Source organism: Mirounga leonina, unplaced genomic scaffold (genome assembly GCF_011800145.1).
Source record: "Mirounga leonina isolate KUSES-001 unplaced genomic scaffold, KU_Mleo_1.0 Mir_127, whole genome shotgun sequence".
In the NCBI taxonomy this organism is placed as follows: Eukaryota; Metazoa; Chordata; class Mammalia; order Carnivora; family Phocidae; genus Mirounga; species Mirounga leonina.
The window spans coordinates 80,314,621-80,335,592 of NW_023270316.1; the positions used below are offsets into that span (position 1 = coordinate 80,314,621).

At 36.6% G+C, this 20,972-nt stretch overlaps 1 protein-coding gene across 2 annotated transcripts in view; it reads right to left on the minus strand.

The window, feature by feature from the left end:
- RNF17 (ring finger protein 17) overlaps window positions 1–20,972 on the minus strand; it is a 154,751-nt gene that overhangs the window by 62,041 nt on the left and 71,738 nt on the right. For both annotated transcript variants that reach the window (XM_035003771.1, XM_035003770.1), the window contains exons 19-22: window positions 20,251–20,371; window positions 9,314–9,541; window positions 8,498–8,648; window positions 8,224–8,342 (exon numbers count right to left, since the gene is read on the minus strand). In XM_035003771.1, the coding sequence (XP_034859662.1) occupies window positions 8,224–8,342; window positions 8,498–8,648; window positions 9,314–9,541; window positions 20,251–20,371 (619 nt within the window). The remainder of the gene's footprint in view (window positions 1–8,223; window positions 8,343–8,497; window positions 8,649–9,313; window positions 9,542–20,250; window positions 20,372–20,972) is intronic.

Here is a 20,972-nt window from a genome sequence, read left to right on the forward strand (position 1 = left end):
TATATACAATGGGATATTACTCAGCCATCAGAAAGGATGAATACCCAACTTTTACATCAACATGATGGGACTGGAAGAGATTATGCTAAGTGAAATAAGTCAAGCAGAGAAAGTCAATTATCATATGGTTTCACTTATTTGTGGAACATAAGGAATAGCATGGAGGACATTAGGAGAAGGAAGGGAAAAATTAAGGGGGAGAAATTTGGAGGGGGAGACGAACAATTAGAGACTATGGACTCTAAGAAATAAACTGAGGGTTTTAGAGGGGGTTGCGGGGATGGGTTAGCCTGGTGATGGGTATTAAGGAGGGCACGTAGTGCATGGAGCACTGGGTGTTATATGAAAACAATGAATCATAGAACACTACATCAAAAACTAATCATGTACTGTATGGTGACAAAGATAACATAATAAAATTAAATTAAAAAAAGAGAAATCCAATAATACTATATACCCATATTGAGTCTCATAAGAATCTATTATGAACAATTATTCATCAACAAATGGGACAAACAGATAAGTTCTTAAAAACACAGAATCTTCTGGGACGCCTGGGTGGCTCAGTCGTTAAGCATCTGCCTTCAGCTCAGGTCATGATCCCAGGGTCCCGGGATCGAGCCCCACATCGGGCTCCCTGCTCAGCCGGGAGTCTGCTTCTCCCTCTCCCACTCCCCCTGCTTGTGTTCCCTCTCTCGCTGTGTCTCTGTCAAATAATTAAAATCTTAGGAAAAAACAACAACACAGAGTCTTCTGAGACATAATCAGGAAGAAATAGATAATCTGAACAGACCAATTGGTAGTAATGGAAGTGAAATAGTAATAACAATAAAAAAAAATCTCCCAACAAAAGTCCAGAACCAGATGGCCTCAGAGGTAAATTATACCAAACATTTAAGGAAAGGATAATACTTACCCTCAAACTATTTCAAAAGTTAAAAAGGAAGGAATGCTTCCAAACTCATTCTACAAGGCCAGCATTACTCTGGGGCATTACCCAGCATTACAATGGGATATCACCTCACACATCTTCTTTATGCATTCATCTATTGGTTGACAGTGAGGTTGCTTTCACATCTTGGCTATTGTAAATAATGCTGAAATGAACCCAGCAGTGCATATGTCTTTTTGAATCAGTGTTTGTTTTTTTAAAAATATCTACAAGTGGAACTGCTGGATCATATAGTAGTTCCATGTTAAATTTCTGAGAAACCTCTATAGTGTTTTCCATAGTGACTGCATCAATTTATATTCCAATAGTGCATCAGGTTTCCCTTTTCTCTACATCCTCACCAACATTTGTTATTTCTTGTCTTTTTGAGAATAGCCATTCTAACATGTGTGAGGTGATATTCTATTGTGGATTGCCCATCTGTAGGTCTTCTTTAGAAAAAATGACCTAAATTAGACTTGAAACCATAAAAATCCTAACAAAGAACACAGGCAGTAATTTCTCTGACATTGGCTACAGCAACATTTTTCTAGGTACGCTGAGGCAAGGGAAACAAAAGCAAAAATAAACTACTGGGACTACACCAAAATAAAAAGCTTTTGCATGGCAACGGAAACAACCAACAAAACAAAAAGACAACCTACTGAATGGGAGAAGATATTTGCCAATCTTTTTTTTTTTTTTTTTTAAGATTTTATTTATTTATTTGAGAGAGAGAGAATGAGAGAGAACACATGAGAGCGGGGAGGGTCAGAGGGAGAAGCAGACTCCCTGCCAAGCAGGGAGCCTGATGTGGGACTTGATCCAGAAACTCCAGGATCATGACCTGAGGCGAAGGCAGTCGCTTAACCAACTGAGCCACCCAGGCGCCCTATTTGCAAATCTTATATCCAATAAAGGGTTAGCATCCCAAATATATAAAGAACGTATACAACTTAACACCCAAAAAACAAAGAATCCAATTAAAAATGGGCCGAAGACATGAACAGACATTTCTCCAAAGAAGACATCCAGATGGTCAACAGACATGAAAATATTACTAATCATCAGAGAAATGCAAATCAAAATCACAATGAGATATCACCTCACACCTGTCAGAATGGCTATAATAAAAAACACAAGCACTTGTGATGAGCAGCGGTGTTGAATCACTATATTGTACACCTGAAACTAATAATACACTGTTAACTAGAAGTTGAACAAAAACTTAAAAAATTAAAATAAAACGCATAAATAACATACAAAAAACCCCATAAGAATACCGTGTTGGTGGGGCTCCTGGGTGGCTCAGATGGTTAAGCGTCTGCCTTCGGCTCAGGTCATGATCCCAGGGTCCTGGGATCGAGCCCCCCATTGGGCTCCTGGCTCAGTGAGGAGCCTGCTTCTCCCTCTCCCTCTGCCTCTCTCCCTGCTCATGCTTTCTCTCTCTCTCTCTCTGTCTCAAATGAATAAATAAAATCTTAAAAAAAAAAAAAAGAATACCGTGTTGGTGAGGATGCGGAGAAAAAGGAACCCTTGTGCACTGTTGGTGGGAATGCAAACTAGTGCAGCTACTGTGGAAAACAATATGGAGGTTCCTTAACAAATTAAAAATAGAATTACCATAAGATGCAATAATTCCACTATTAGGCATTTACTCAAAGAATCCAAAAACACTAATTGAAAAAGATATATGCACCCCTATGTTTAGGGCAACATTATTTACAACAGCCAAAACATGGAAGTAACCCAAGTATCCACTGATAGTTGAATGGATAAAGATGTGGCATATACATACCATGGAACATTATTCAGCCATAAAAAAAGAATGATATCTTGCCATTTGCAACAAAAAGGGTAGACCTAGAGGGTATTATGCTAAGTGAAATAAGTCAGACAGAGAAAGACAAATACCATATAATTTCACTTATATACGGAGTCTAAAAAACAAAACAAATGAATAAACAAACAGACTCATAGATACAGAGAACAAACTGGTGGCTGCCAGAGGGGAGGGGTGAGGGGTGATGTATGAAATAGGTGAAGGGGATTAAGAGGTACAATTTTCCAGTTACAAAATAAATAAGACAGAGGCTGTAACAACTTTGTATGGTAACAAATGTAAGTAGACTTACTGTGGTGACCATTTTGTAATGTATATAAATATTGAATCGCTATATGGTACACCTGAAATGAATATAAAACTAACTGTACACCAATTACACTTCACTAAAAGTCTTTTTTAACAAACCTAACCACAGTACCAATACACCTAAAAAAAATTCTTTAATGTCAACCATTCAGATAGTGTTCATGTTTTCCTGATGTTTCAAACCATTATTTTGAATTTTAGCCCTTACGATTTTTTTGTTAAAGAAACTGAGTCATTGTTCTACAGTTTCCATGACTGGATTTAGCTGACTGCATTCCCATGATATTTACTATGTTCCTCTGTCCCTTGAATCTCCGTTAAATTCATAGTTAGGTATGCAGTACTGATGAGGTTCAGGTTTCTACTTATTTCAGCAATACTATTCATAGGTGGTGCTGTGTACTTCTATCATGAAGCACATGATGCCCAATTTTCATTTTGTGATATTAGCAGCCACTGACAATCACTGTCTAGACTCTAGTTTTTTTTTTTTTTAAAGATTTTATTTATTTATTTGACAGAGAGACACAGCGAGATAGGGAACACAAGCAGGGGGAGTGGGAGAGGTCGAAGCAGGCTTCCCGCAGAGCAGGGAGCCCGATGCGGGGGCTCGATCCCAGGACCCCGGGACCATGACCCAAGCCGAAGGCAGACACTTAACTGACTGAGCCACCCAGGCACCCCTGACTACTTAGTTTATTAGGGTTGTAAAATGGCAGAATTCTAATGATATCATTCTTCCTTTGTTAGCTGGAATACTTACAAAGAACAACTTCCCCTTATCAACTATTTGATTATCCTAAGATATAGATAGTATAGGAAAAGCAAGACAAATTTTCATTTTCCTTATTCACCAGTTTCAGAATAATGAGGTAGTTCTCTAGAATCCTGTGAAGGTGACCAATAAGATTTTTAAAATCACTTGATGAACTTAAGGATTTAAATATGTCAAATACTTTACCACATCACAACTATTACTGATGCTAAAGTTGTCTCATATTCGGTCAGTGGAAGTTTATTCAGATTGGCTACTGAGTCCTTTTGTCATAACATTTTTTTTTTTACAGCTTTGTTTTTTGCTATGACAATATTCTAGGTTCATACTGTATATTTCCTGTCCAAGATCTGGAATCAATAGTGTCCCAAAGAGCTCCAATTTCTTTTATTGGGAAATGGTATTTGGAGACCACAATTTGTACACCAGCACAGGTCACTGCTACTAGGTCCTTCGTGTTATAAGGCTAAAAGACATGTATTTTTTTTTAAAGATTGTATTTATTTATTTGACAGAGAGAGACACAGCCAGAGAGGGAACACAAGAGGGGGAGCGGGAGAGGGAGAGGGAGAAACAGGCTTCATGCCGAGCAAGGAGCCCAATGCGGGGCTCGATCCCAGGACCCTGGAATCATGATCCTGGGATCATGACCTGAGCCGAAGGCAGATGCTTAATGACTGATCCAACCAGGTGCCCCAAAAGACATGTATTTTTTACAATTAAAATACCACATGAGTTTCTAGTTATAATTCTGACCCAAAATCAGGAGTACAAGGTAAATTAACCTTAATCTTACCATCTTTATCATGTATCAACCATACCAGGTCTCACTGTTACATACATAATTATAATTTTGACTTATCCCACAATACACACACAGTAGTTTCAGTAACATTACAACCAACTTTGGGATTAATGAAAAAACGGTTGATTTTGGCGGGGGACAGTTATTTTTTTGTCCTTAGGATATATTCTGGTAAGTATGTACAGACGGCTTATTATGTTTTAAAGTCATTTGAAGAAGGAGCGCCTGGGTGGCTCAGTCAGTTAAGAGTCTTGATTTCAGCTTAGGTCATAATCTCAGGGTTGTGAAATCTGGCTGTGTCAAGCTCTGCACTGGGTGTGGAACCTGCTTGAGATTCTCTCTCTCCCTCTGCCCTGCCGCACCCGTCCTTCCCTACCTCTCTCCCTCTCTTAAAAAAAAAAAAAAAGAGTCATTTGAAGAAGTTTCTGAGAGACTATAATTTCATTTTCCTTACTAGTTTTACTAATTTGTTTATATAAAATGTTAACACAGTTCCCGTATTAAATCAATACTGTTAGCAACTTCTGCCCAGTATCTTATTGGAAATCCTCACTCCTAGTTAATAAGGCAAAAGGCAAGCTTATTCCACTTTTCACAAATACTTAACTTTCTATCTCCCTACATTTTTTTTGAAATTGTGCCATATCTACTTTCCATACTATACTGCTTCCCTAACAATGATCATTTAGTCTTTGTTCTTTAGGTAAAATAAATATAACACTCACCACCAGTTCTTTTTTTTTTTTTTTTTTAAAGATTTTATTTATTTATTTGAGAGAGAGAGAATGAGAGAGAGCACATGAGAAGGGTTAGGGTCAGAGGGAGAAACAGACCCCCTGCCGAGCAGGGAGCCCGATGTGGGACTCGATCAAGGGACTCCTGGATCATGACCTGAGCCGAAGGCAGTCGCTTAACCAACTGAGCCACCCAGGCGCCCAAGTTCTTAAGTCAAACTCTCTCACGTACTGTTGATTAACTAAAGCTTGTTCTCTTACAGATTCCTCAGGAGTGGTTTCTAGTTTGTCTGTAGTCTTTATAACTGAAGGTCAGTTTGGGTGGATATAAAACCCATACCCTGCCATTCTCTTTGAGTATTTTAAAAATGTTACTCCGGGGGCACCTGGGTGGCTCAGTCGTTAAGCGTCTGCCTTCGGCTCAGGTCATGATCCTAGGGGCCTGGGATCGAGCCCCACATCAGGCTCCCTGCTCAGCAGGAAGCCTGTTTCTCCCTCTCCCACTCCCCCTGCTTGTGTTCCCTCTCTCACTGTGTCTCTGTCAAATAAATAAATAAAATCTTTAAAAAATAAAATAAAAATGTTACTCCACTGCCATCTGGCATCAAGTGTTGGTGATGACAGTGTGATCTTCCTCTTATAAATTAATAATTTTACTAATCTCTGAGTGTCAGCATTCCTGAATTAATTTTCCAAGACATTCAGTGTGCCCTTTTATATATAGTTTTAAGTTGTCTTTTATTTTAGGAACACTTTCTTGTAGTTTTTAGTATTGTTTTGTTCTATTTTTCTTCTTTGAGATTCCTATTACACATATGTTGAGCCTTTCTTGATCTATTTTAGAGATCTTTTGTTTTAATCTTTTGGCTTTTTGGCTTTTTTTTATTTTAAAAGTTTGTCCTCAGAGCCCATAGTCTCTCATGGTTCATCTCCCTCCGATTTCCCTCCCTTCATTTTTCCCTTCCTTCTCCTAATGTCCTCCATGCTATTCCTTATGTTCCACAAATAAGTGAAACCATATGATGTACTGTATGGTGACTAACATAATAAAATTAAAAAAAAAAGTTTGTCCTCCTTTCTGTCTTCTATTTATTTTATTTGATAGAGAGCGCGCGCACGCCAGCAGGGGGAGGGGCAGGCAGAGGGAGAGGGAGAAGCAGGCTTTCTGCTTAGCAGGGAGCCTGACGCGGAGCTCGATCCTAGGACCTTGGGATCACGACCTGAGCCGAAGGTAGACACTTAACCAACTGAACCACCCAGCCACCCCCTGCCTTCTATTTCTCTTAAGATATTATCTATTGTGGGGGCGCCTGGGTGGCTCAGTTGGTTAAGCGACTGCCTTCGGCTCAGGTCATGATCCTGGAGTCCCGGGATCGAGTCCCACATCGGGCTCCCTGCTTGGCAGGGGGTCTGCTTCTCCCTCTGACCCTCCCCCCTCTCATGCTCTCTGTCTCTCATTCTCTCTCTCGCAAATAAATAAAAAATTAAAAAAAAAATTGTGTATTTGCTTTTGTGTTTTTTCTAGTTTAGTCTGTATTTCTGATGATTTTTCAATTTTCTTTTATTTCTAATTCTTTGAGTGTTGTCATTTCTCACTTCAAATTTCCTTTTTCTGTAATCAACCTTATTTCTGAGTTTTTATAGTTTTGTTTTATGTTGTTCTTTAGTGTCTATAATTTTCTAAATTTTTTAGTTCATTTTGAAATGTACAGTTTCATTGTTTTGTGAGCATGCCTTTTTGGTGGGTGTCCATTGCCTTTAGGGGTATTATTTGGCTTTTTATTCTTTTTTCTCATAATAGTTTGTACAGAATTTGACTGTAATTCTTTCTTTTGCTCATGTTTTAAGTGAAATAAAATTTCCTGTGCTTTTAGAAGGAACTGGTGGATCACAATTGCTTTCTTAGCTTCATGGTTCTAGAATTCTCCAGGGTTGTTTTACCAAAATGACAAAATGTGGCGTCATATTTTGATATCTTGCTCCTCTCCCCTCCTTTTGCCTGCATCTTTTCTTTCCTTTGCCCCATTGTCTGACTTGCTAATATTAGGCTCTATTTCCAACAGTTTCTATTCAGTGTGAGTCATGGAAGACAGCATCAGTTTACTTCCAAAGGTTATATGGCTATGGCTCCAGTACCATGAAACTGTGGCACATTATAGATCTTTAGCGTCCAGCTATGAAGAGCATCTTGCATTACTCTCTTCTCAGTCTTGGTTGCTGTTCTCAGACTGGCTTGCATGCTCCAGTGAAATACCATTCTCAGTCAGCCTTCCTTCCACACAAATGCTGATAACTGTAAGGGTCCATGAGGGCATGGTGTGCCACACCTGTTTGTATCTGGGGGCTTACAGAGGGAAACCTAGTTGCTTACTTTTATTGTAGAGACTGACTGTGCTGTCTTTAGTTTTGCTATCCAAGTTGCTCTGTGTTTATGGTAGAATTCTACTGGACTCAAAAACTGTTTCATGCCACTTTCCCAGAATCCTCTTTAATTCACTTTTTGGTAATTTACACGTTTTTGGCTTTCCATGCAATGCTAAGCTTATGAAACACATATTATTTCTATCTGCCTATGTCCCTCCAGTTTAATATTTAACACTTTGAATTCTACTTAGATACCAATCATACTGACCTCTCTCTATTCCTTAGAACCACTAAAATTTATGTGCTCCAAATTTTTATCTTTCCCTTTTCTTAAAACCTCAAAATTAACTAATTTATGAAATTTCAGAGTGTTAGTAAAATGAAAACTGACAAGAACCCATCCAAAAAGAAAAAGATTTATAATTATTCAATAGTGAGAAAATTTATTCAGCAAATAACTACCTTATGTCAACAAGAGAGCATTCCAAAGATAATCTTCCCATTGTCCTTAGGTTTTCTTGAAGTTCTCGTAAACAGGTAATATTCACGACTAGTTCAATACCCACATCATACAGCAAGACCTATGAAAGCAATAACTTTGAGTCTGTGGAAAGACAGTATTTCAAAATATATTTTGCAAACTGAATAGCATAATAAAATTAGCTTAAAAAAATTTCAGGATAAAAATACTGAATGCATTCACCTTTACAATGATTATTTTTAACTCCTCATTTACCTCTACCAATGTGTCTGTAACCATTCTGATGATCTGGCCTCTTCGCCACTGATTTTTATCTGGGATCTTAACAGCACAGTGCATATCATTTTCCCATTTAACTGGTTCCCACTTTGAGTTTTCATAAGCAGCTGCCATCTTTTCTTCTAAACTATATAAAGAAAAAAATTTAACTTTCAAATCTTTTCTTACAACATATAATTCTCCGACCACATGTCTTCTACTGTCCCTCCTTACCCATTCCCCTCCAGCCAAAGTGGATACCTTGTTCTTCCTTGAATACCCAAGTATATTTCCACTGCAGGATCTTTGATCTAGCTCTTCCCTCTGTGTGAGATTATCTTCCTCCAGATAGCCTCATGGCTTACTCCCTTTCTTCAGGATCCATTACAAATGTCACTGTCTTCTTGAGGTCTTCCCTGATTATCCAAAATTGCCCTCCTCCCCAACTGCTTTTTCTCTATTTTTTTTTTATCATCTGCTACAGTAAATATTTTATTTGTCCATTGTCTCTCCCTCTATTAGAATTTAAGCCTCATGACAGTCAAGACTTGTAAATGTTTTTACCACTATATCCTCAACACCTACCAAGAGTACTGGTTGTGCCCAATAAGTATTCGTGGAATGACTAATTCTAATAATACAGTGAAAATAACTAGTAAAGACACTATTTGTGTACTTTTAACTATTTTTAAATAACTGTTTAGCTGAAATAATTTTGCTTTTAAAATTCTACATTTATGATTTCTAGATCTTTATAGGAAAAAATATAGAAAAAAGCCCATAGGTAATATATGTTTTCCTTATATGTTATACCTATTAAGTAAGTTTTCTGTTAATAACCACTGAACATAAATCTTCTCAGGAGATATCACATTACAGATATGTACAGGCAGTTCCTTATTATAAAGTGACTGGAGATTCTCATTAGGTAGAGATTTTACAGACACAGGATTTAAGCTGTTTACTTCATTTGAAATAATTTCTTCTGGAGAAGGATCCCATACTTCAGTATGCTTTTTGCAATTATCCTTGAGGGTATATCTGGAAAATAACAAAACCCATTAGCAAAAAGAGCAGTTTGTAAAATACTTATGTTTGTATTTGCTTAGATCTAGAGATGAACAAATTTTAGCTATGATTCACTGCTTCCCAGTTTTGGTATTAATAGCAGTTTTAGTTTCTTTTTCAAAAAAGGGTTAAATACTACCAAAGTAAGCACAAAAAAACCCCCTAAAAGCCAAACTTTCTATTTTAAAAACAGTTTAAAATACCAAGTTTGCTTATAATTTCACCATTTCGCATTGATATTTTGTACTCACAATAGAAGAATTATTCATAATTTGTTTGATAACCTGACTAAAAAGTATCAATCCATTTGCCAATGAGAGTTCAAGTGGTAACCAATTACTATTAAAATGTATTAAGGAGAGAAATTATTGAATGAAGTGTTTAGAATATTTAATAAATCAGATTAGTTCAGACTAAAACCACAGATAATTAGATGTCCTTTATTTCTATAAAGAAAAAAATTTCTTTCACAATAAGCTTGAGATTTAGCTAACCAAGGTGACTTAAACATTTTTGTTGCTAAATCTAATGGACAAATTTCAGTCCTTATTTGACTTGAATTCTCAGCACTAGCTACTTTTTCCTTCTTGAAATGTTCTTTCTTTGGTTCCTGGTTTTTCTTCAGTCTCAGGTTCCTGATCTACATTTTTGGACATTCTTTTTCATAGGTGATAATCCTCATAATTGCATTTTCATCAAGTGAGACTGAGATGAGTGATGAAAGTGATAATCTCATTTATTCTAATGGACTTGTTTATATTTATATGCTGCTAACTCCCAGGTGAAACACCTAAACAGGTCTCTCTTCAGAGATCCATGGATTCATCGCCATTCAACTAATATTTACTGGATACATACTGTGAACCAAGCATAATGCTAGATGCAGAGATATGGCAGTGGACAAAGTAGGCAGGGTTCCTGTTCTCATGGTGCTTAAAGTATAGTGACCCTGAGACACATAGTTACATACATGAGAATAAATTATATGAACAAGAGTTACAAAGAAAAGATCTGGCATAGGCCAATGAAATTTAATCTAGTCTGGGAGAACGTCTGCCTGATTAAGTAACATTTCAACAGAGATTTTAAAAGAGTAAGTAAGGAGTTAGCTAGACATTCAAGAAACTGAAAGAAAACATAGGGTTGGATATAGCAAGGCAATAGAAGATGGCCTGAACTCTGAGGTAGGGAGGAGCCAGATTATTTTGGCGATATTATTTTATAAAGGGTGGTGGGTACTGTGTATGATACAGTTGAATCCAGTAGAGAGACTGGTTTGTGGGATTTTTTTTTTTTTTCATTTCCTCAGGTGATCAGAGCAGGCACTGATCAAGGGAAGCTCGTGGTTTATTTTGAGGACAGGCAATAGATAACAATGAAAACAATGAAAACAATGAAAGGTCTAGCTGCAGTGGTCAGAAAATAGGGATCTGGGTTTTGGAGGGCAAGGAGATTGGTTGCGGCTGCCAGAATACCAGAAGTGGTTTTAGTAAAACTTGAGTTTAAGCTTCAGGATCCCTCACTTACACAGGAAACTTGGGAGGGGCAAATCAACATTTTTTTTTTGGTAAAATTTTCAAAAGTAAACATTTTTAACTGCAATTAGTAAAGGTCATAGACTTTACCCCCATTCTTCTCTCACATTTCTTTTCATTTGGGTGTTGGATACAGCACTTTGAGTTGACTACAGGGAAGCTGAGTTGGAGAAACATTCGGCTTGTATTTAGTGGAATATAGTTTTGTGATCGATAGCCACTTTTTTGTAGAGTTAAGCTATTGCTAGCCATCTTTGTGTAGGAAAGGATTCCAGAAATACTCCCAGCACCTTAGTGTCACAACATGAAAATACAGGGTCCAACATAAATGTTATAATAAACCACTACAATGAGGGTGCTGATGACAAACTGTTTAATGAGTATAGTGACCACACCACCCGGTTTAAACCTGTTGTTCTGGCATATTGCTTCTCTTTCACTCTTAAACATGTCCCAGTATGGATGAGACATATGCCCACTTATTAATAAGTGAAATAAATTAACATTGCTAATCCAAACTTTAAGATTCATCATTATACAACAAAATTTGAAATGCCTTAAATTATTACATATGTAAACACAAAAAAGAAACAGGATAGGTTTTCCTAAAAGTAACTACAATTTTTAGAAATTTATAGAACATTAGCCATGATTGAGCTATGGATCAGAAAAAACACTTTTTAAAATTACCAATAAATAAATTTCAATCACCTATACTAGAAAAAAGACTTTTCTCTCTATAGGGAATATCACAAAATCTGGCATTTCAAGTGGTGGTTCGTATACAGATAAAAAATGTAATAAGAAAGCATTTTGTGATGAGTCTGAATTTTGTAATGTTTGTAGTATTTGTCAACTTTGAAAATCTGTTATTGGGATTTATCAGTCTACGGAAACATTACTTTTGCTTATTTAATTCTATAGTTAAAACTCTAAATTCCTTTTCTTAAAGGCGGCCCTTCAGGCTCACCCATGAAACCTCGATTTGCCCTTGTTGAGCAAAAGTACGAGCATTCAGAAATGAATAAACATGTCTGGCCTTTTCTTACCACTGCGCCGCCTCATCCATTTCCTTAGCTATTGCTGTACCTGCTTCCCACTCTTTATCATGTGCTTCTGTTGCTATGCAAATAAACCACTACAGTGTGTGACTGACAGTCCTCTGGCCACTGCACAGTTGTTGGCCACGTGAAGATATATCCCTCCGCATTAACATGCCAAAGGCACCTCAAACACACGTCCAAAGTTGATATCACACCTGTTTTCCCCAAAACCTGCTCCCCACTCTTCTGTTCCTTGTTCTCAAGGAATAGTATCACCCGATATTAGGTGGTTATGGTCATTGGTCCTGAAAGTCAATCCTGACCCCTCCTCTTCCTTACCTACAATGAGTAGCAAAGTCTTGCAATATTCACCTCCATCATGTTTCATAGTCTACCCATTTTTCTATCACCAAGTAACTGTAACTTCAATAGCCTACAGTACCCATGTCTAGCCTAACACTTTAAGACTTGCAGTCAGAGAGCTTTCCAAAACCCAAGTCTACTCTCAGTCCTCTGTTTAAAATCATTCAATAGCCCCTCACCCTCCTTCCTGAAGTGATACAGTTCAAACACACAGAAGTGTTTGAAAAGTACTTTTACTTCTCAGTGATCAAGGTTCTGTAATTATCTGGTCTCTGTATTTCTCTCCAGCTTGATCTCTTACCTTACCTGCCACTACTACCTTTTTTCCTGTCTACCAGCTGTGTGAGTGCACTAACAATACCTAAACATATCATATTTTTCCTGTGTATAGGCTTTTACTCCCAGTTGTACTACAGAATTCAGTTTAAGTGAAATCTCCAGTGGTAAACCCTCCAGAAATCCCATAATACTGTGACTACCCTTAGCAGAGTCCTTATCACACTGAAAGGTAAGCTGGACCATCTCTCCTTCCTACTACATACTCTAAGCTCCTTGAAGGCACAAACCATCCTTATTCATCACTGGGTATAGCGTTTGGTACAATGTAACAAGTAGGCATATAAATATCTCTTGCTTATATAACCAAACAATAGAAAGGGAAAACTGGCTAATGGACTTTTAAAAACTTTATTATAGAGGTAGATTTTCCATAAAAAAAAGTTCGCCCATGTCAAGTGTATGGTTCAATGATTTTTAGTTAACTTTACCAAATGGTGTAACCATCATAAGTCAGTTTTACAACATTCTCACCTCTCCCCAGAAAGATCCCCTATGTCCATTTACCATGACTCTTCCTCATCCCTAGCCCCAGGCACCCCCTAATAAACTTTTTGTATCTATAAACTTGCCTTTTCTGGGCATACCATATATATGGAATCATACAATATACAGTCTCTTGTCTCTGACCTCTTCTTACTTAGCTTAAAATTTGAGGTTTATCCATGATGTAGATGTGTCAGTATTTTGTTCCTTTTTATGGCTAAATAGTATTCAATTATATGAATATATAGTATTCTCTCTATTCACCACTCACTGGATATTTACATAGTTTCCAGTTTTTGGCTATTCTGAATAATGTTATGAATATTTGCTCGTAAGTCTGTGTATGAACATGTGTTGTCATTTCTCCTGATAGATACCTAGGAGTGGAATTGGTGGGTTGTGTGGTAATTTTATGTGTAACTTTTTGAGAAACTTGCAAACCATTTTCCAAAGAGGCCATATCATTTACATCCCTGACAGTAATAAGGGTTACTCCACATCCTCACCAACATCCGTAATTGTCTTATGTGTAATAGCTATTCTAGTGGGTGAGAAATGGTATCTCATTGTGGTTTTAATTTGCATTTCCCTAATGGTTAATAATGTTAAACATCTTTTCATGTACTATTAGCCAATTATATACCTTCTTTGGTAAATGTTTGCTTATATCTTGTGCTCATTTTTTGGGGGGTTGAATGATTTGTTTTCTTAAGTTGTAGAAGTTCTATGAATTCCAGATATAAATCCTTTATGGGGTACGTCTGGCAAATATTTTCTCCCACTCTGTTATTTGTTTTTCCTTTACTTAATAGTATCTTTCAAAATACACTAGTTTTGAATTTTGATGAGGATCAACTTACTAATTTTCTTTTATGAACTGTGCTTCTGGTGTCATATCTAAGAAATCTTTGCCCAATCTACAGTCCTAAAGATTTCCTCCTGTTTCTCCTAGAAATTTTGTTTTAGCTCTTAAAAGTATAATCCCTTTTGAGTGCGCTTTGTGTATGGTGTGAGATAAGGGCTATGTTCATCTTTTTTTGCTGGTGGATATCCAATTGCCACAGCACCACTTGTTGAACAGACTACCTTTGTTCCAATGAACTGCCTTTGTTTAAAAAGTCAATTAATTATAAATATAAGGATTTACTTCTGAACTGTCAATTCTATTTATTCATCTATATGTCTATCTTTATGTTAGTATCACACTGTCTTGGTAGTTGTAGCTTTATATTAAATTCTGAAATTGGGAAGTGGAAGTCCTCCAACTTTGTCTTTGTTTGCAAAATTGTTCTGGCTTGAGTTGAATCTATAGCTAATGGACTTAAAAATATTTTTAAAAATGTGATGAGATTCACATAAAAGTATTTTAAAGTGAACAATCCAGAGCATTTAGTACATTCACAGTGTTGCACAACCATTACACCTCTATCTAGTTCCAAAACATTTCTATCACTCCAAAATAAAATCTCCCTAAAGCAATTGCTACCCATAATCCTCTCCCCTCAACCCTTACTAACCACCAGTCTATATTCTCTGTGGATTTAACTATTTTGGATATTTCATATAAATGGAATCATACAATATGTCACCTTTTGTGTTTGGCTTATTTCACTTACCATAAAGTTTTCAAGGTTCATTAATATTATATCAAAATTTAATTCCTTTATATTTTTTATTTATTTTGGGGGAGGCAAAGGGAGGAGGAGAGAAAAAGTCTTAAGCAGGCTCCACACCCCGCATGGAAACCAACTCGGGGCTCAATCTCACAACGCTGAGATCGTGACTTGATTCAAAATTCAAGAGTTAGACCTGAGCTACCCAGGCACCCCAAAATTTAATTCCTTTTTAAAGGTTGAATAATACTCCATTGTATGTCTATCTACCACAATTTGTTTATCCAACTGTTGATAGACAAACAGGGTGGTTCCACCTATGAATGTATATGTACATGTACTTGAGTACCTGTTTTCAATTCTTTTGGGTATATACCCAGCAATGGAATTTCTGGGCCATGTGGTAATTCTGTTTAAGTTTTTAAGGAATCTTCAAGCTGTTTTCCATAGTGACTTCACCATTTGTATTCCTCCCCACAATGTACAAGGGTCAAATTTCTCTACATTCTCATCAACACATGTTATTTTCTTTCTTTTTTTTTTTATTACAGCCATCTTGGTGTGTGTGAAGTGGTACATTAATAGACTTTTAAAAAATAAATGTTATTAGTTTTTAAGAAGGTAATAAATGTACATGGTTAAAAATTTAAAATTTTGAATTTTATGACTCTTTCCAGAGAAATAGTACATATACATGTATTTAATACTTTTTGGTTAAAAAAACTAAACATCCATCTTTGATTATATGCCCAAATCTGATGCCTTATAAAATTAATGTTAACTGGAAAAAACTTAGTTAAAGCTATATGGCCTTGATTTTTTTTAAAAGTTTCGTTAAATGAGAGGTAAGTGAATATTTCATGATTTTAATTAAAACACAACTGTAGCAATGGAAAGCTTCTGAATTCAATGTTATTACACCTATCTTTAGTTACCCAGACTGGCTAAGAGAGTCATTCAAAAGAAATACAAATTTCTATGGCCAAGAACTGTACCTTTAACTTTTGGCTAGAATAGAAGCAACTGGATTATATGGCTTAAATATGTAAAGATATTAACATTGATGTTAATTTTTGATTAACATTGATTAACATTGATGAAAAATTCAGGGCATGTTCACAGTTTAACACATGAATGTTACCTTCTACTGTATGTTGACCATACTTTACCACTAGATGGCCAATTTAAAAAAAATTCAGCTTACTGGGTATAATTGACATATAAAATTGTAAGGTATTTAAAGTGCACACTGTAGTGATTGGATATAAGTACACATCATGAAAGGCTTCCGCTCTTCTAGTTAATTAACATCTATCTTGCTTTTTTGGGGGGGGTGAAGGCAGAGTTGTATCACACATGACTTCAATATTGCCCACTAAATTTATGATTTGTAACTAGAAAATTCTCACTTAATTTTGAATTTATATATATGGAGAGATGCAAAAGGCAGGGAAATTTTATTTTAAAAGCTAGTAGAGCTCCCTGTGTATGTTATAGAAACTGCTCTTGCAGAAAGTTGAGTCACTGTCACAAAGAGCTCTTCTTTCCATAATCTGTTTTGCTTACTGTGGAATAGTTCTGTTTTAGCTTTAGTGCTCCCCTATAACAGTGGCGTATCAAAGTGAGGTGATGGGTGCTTGCTGTTTTCCTCTAATGCTCTTGATAGTTGTGATATTTTGGAATATTCATCTAATAAATGCCTTATTCCCCAAAGCTGCTTAAAACAAAGGGAAAAAATTTAAAGTTTAAAAATAGCTTTATTCCATGACTCATGAGAGAAAATGCTGAGAAGTTGAATTTCATTGAAATTACAAACATGTGCTCTGCGAAAGACACTATCAAGAGGATAAAGAGAGAGCCACACACTTGGAGAAAATGTTTGCAAAAGACACATACCATAAAGCATTGTTTTCCAAAATATACAAAGAACACTTAAAATTCAAAAATAAGAAAGCAACTCACTTAAAAAATGGTTCCAGAACATTAAGAGGAACCTCGCCAAAAAAAGATATAAAGATAGCAAATAAGCATGTGAAAAGATGCTCCACATCATATATCATAGAAACACAAATTAAAACAAAAGAGATACTACCACTACACATATAATCAAAGCACCAAAATCTGGAACGCCGACACCACCAAGTGCTGATGAGGACGTAGGGCAACAGGAATCCCTCAGTCATTGCTTGTGTGAATGCAAAATGGTACAGCTGCTTTGGAAGACAGTTTGGTAGTTTCTTACACAACACTTCTTACCATACAGCCCAGCAATCACACTCCTTGGTATTTGCCCAAAGGAGGTAAAAACTTATGTCTACACAAAAACCTGCATGTGGATGTTTATAGCAGCTTTATTCGTAATTACCAAAACCTGATAGCAACCAAGATGTCCTTTAGTAGGTGAATGGATAGACAAACTGTGGTACATCCAGGCAATGAACTATTATTCAGTGCTAGAAAGAAATGAGTTATCAAGCCATGAAAAGGGGAAGCTTAAACATATTATTAAGTGAAATAAGCCAATATGAAAAGGCTATATACTGTATGACTCCAATTATATGATATTCTGGAAAAGGCAAAACTATGGAGACACTAAAAAATATCAGTGGTTCCCAGAGATTCGAGGGAGGGAAGGATGAATAGAACACAAGGGATTTTGAGGACAGTGAAAATACTCTGATATTATAATGGTGGATTCATGTCCTCATTCATTTAGTCAAAACCCACAGAATGTACACTAATGTAAATTACGGACTTCGGATGATTATGATATGTCAATGTAGTTTCATGGATGTTAACAAATGTACCATTTTGGTGGTTGACAGTGCGGGAGGCTGTGCCTGTTGGGAGAGCCAGGAATACGTGGGAAATCCCTGTGCTTTCTGCTCAGTGTTGAGAACCCAAAACTGCTCTAAAATATAAAGTCTATTTAACAAAATAAAAAAGATGACAGACCTAAATATGAAACCTAAAACTATAAAACTTAGGAAGAATACATAGGGGAAAATCTTTATGACCTTGAGTTAGGTAAAGAGTTATTAATTACAGCACAAAGTGCCTCAATTATGAAAGAAAAAACTGTCCAAGTAGACTTCAAAACCAGGAACTGCTCTTTGAAAGACACTGTTAAGAAGGCAGAGATTGGGAAAAAAAATATTTGCAATATTTGCAAAGCACATTATCTGATGAAGAACTTGTAGCTGGAATATATTAAAGAACTTTCACATTTCAAGAACAATAAGCAACACAATTTTACAGAAGATTTTACATTTGAAAAGAAACTTCACCGAAGAATAGACACAGATGGCAAATAAGCATATGAAAAGATCTTTAATGTCATTAAATTAAAATTAAAACTACTACGAGAAAACACTGTATTTCTATTAGAAGGGCTGATGTAAACACACAATGATAGAATCAAGTGCTGGCAAAGATATAGAACAATACAACTCTCACAAATTGCTGGTGGAAATGCAGGATGGTAGAGCCAATTTAGAAAATGTGTGGCAGTTTCTTATAAAGTTAAAAAAACACACCTTTTTTTTAAAAAAACCTTTTTCTTTTAGATCTACATACCAAAATATTAAATGGATGAAGTTATATGGTGTCTGAGATTTACACCAAAATTATCAAAGCAATAATGTGGGTGGGGCATTAGATTAAATAAAGAAAAAAACCCACTTACCTTATAAGCAGCAATCTTACTCCTAGGTATTTACTCAAGAGAAAATACATACATATGTCTACATACAAAGACCTGTATGCAAATGTTTACAACACCTTTATTCATAAAATCTCTCAAACTGGAAATAGCTCAAATGTTCATCAATTAGGGAATGTATAACATTATGGTATATCCAGACGATAGGAGAGTAGAGAGCAATAAAGACTACTGATCCATGTAACTACATTCATGAATCTCAAAAGCATTAAGCTAAATGAAAGATGCCAGACACAAAAGGCAAAATACACTATGACTCCACTTATAAGAAGTTGTGGAAAAGTATAGAAACAGAAATTAGATCAGTAATTGTCAAGTTTTGGGTGTGGAGGACGAGAAAGAACTACAGAGGTGCACAAGGAACTTTTTGTGGTGATAGAAATACTCTGTATTTTGACTGTGATAATGGTTATATATGACTGTATACGTAAAAGGATGAAATTTTATTGTATGTTTTACCTCAATAACCCTGACTTTTAAAAAAAGAGAAATTATATATATATGTATATATATATCTGTATATCTGCATATATATATATATATATTTTTTTTTTTTTTTTTTTTTGAGAGGGAGAGAGAAAGGGCAGGGTGGGGCAGAGGGAGAGAGAGAATCCTAAGCAGGCTGCATGCCCAGCACAGAGCCCAAGTGGGGCTCCATCTCACAACCCTGAGATCATGACCTGAGCTGAAATCAAGTCCGACACTTAACCAACTGAGCCACCCAGGTGCCCCTCAGTCCAATATATTTAAATGTTTCCTCTCATCTCTTTCTCTTCCCTTACTTAGGGCTTACAGTGGAAAAAGGACAGGCCCTCTCTAGCTTCCAAGTCCTCCAGTGTTAGGGCAGGGAGGGGAGGCAAGACTACATGCTAAGCACATGACTACAGATTTCTGCTTCTCTGGCTTACTCTGACAGACATTATGTGTGGGTGTTATCAAATATTTGCTTTCTTGAGAACGGTATGTGGGAATTCTTCAGAAGACCCTTCAGGGCCACCCTACTGCCTAAGTCTGTATTGTGAAAGAATTGTTTTGTCTTGACTCCCAACCCTCTCACCCCTCCTCACCACCCCCTGCCCTTTTGCTTCAGGGTTGCTCAACCACTGGTCTGTCTTGGGTGCTAGGCACAATGGCTCAAATCTGGTTCTTGTTCAAAGTAACCACTTGAACCCAGAAAGAATTCACATTTCTCCAAATGGGAAATGTGGGCTAACTCTACCACTAAATACCCTATCCTGCCACTTCTCTTCCTAATTTTCTTCTCAAATAGGCAGAGAGGGCTGCCAAAGCAGATATTCCACCTAGAAATAAGATGCCATTCTCTTTTTCTTAGAAGTACCTTCAATCCCTAGAAGCCATTCTCTTGGTTTCAGGGTCCCTTAGAGATGGAGGGAAAAGCCACTCTACTCCCCATTAGACTAATGACTCCAGTTATTTTTCCGCCTATTTTTCTTGACCCAAAACAGGGTGAAAACTCCCAAAGCTATGGCCTAAGCACATATCCTAAAGGGAATGATATGCCAGTTATCCTTCTTGTGAATAAAGTGTTATGTACAAACTAACAAACATTTATAGGTCTACTTACCCTACTTCATAAGATGCTAGGCCCTCTTTGACTAGCTGGTCATTTATACTAGTAGGAGTCATTCCAGGAGCACCAATAGAATCGAAAAGCTCAACTAAGAGCACATTATCTTCCAGAATTTCTGTAAAACATTAAGATGAGTTTGGGGAAAGAAATATGTTGCAAAACACACTAAATGAAGTAATTAAAAAAAAAAGCTGTCAACAATTTCATTTTGCACGTGTGGTTTTTTGCTGAATAATATCAAAGTCTCCCTGTAGGGGTAAAAGTAGTATTTTGCAAAGATAAAACAACTGTCTATGTTATCTGTAGCATATGCAAATTAATAACATTTTCATTTTAGATTATTGTGTACTGTTCTATGACAAATCAAAAGTAGTTTAAAGCTTTTAAATTCAGAAAAATATAATTGACATATTCATTGAAGAAGTGTTCTGATGTGTTTTTTTTTTTTTAAAGATTTTATTTATTTATTTGACAGAGAGAGACAGCGAGAGAGGGAACACAAGCAGGCAGAATGGGAGAGGGAGAAGCAGGCTCCCTGCTGAACAGAGAGCCCGATGCAGGGCCTGATCCCAGGACCCTGGGATCATGACCTGAGCTGAAGGCAGACGACCAACGACTGAGCCACCCAGGCGCCCCTGTTCTGATGTGTTTTTAAACGATTTTACTGAATTCATCCAAGTTCCAGAGGACAAAAGAATGAAATTTAGGCCAGTGGT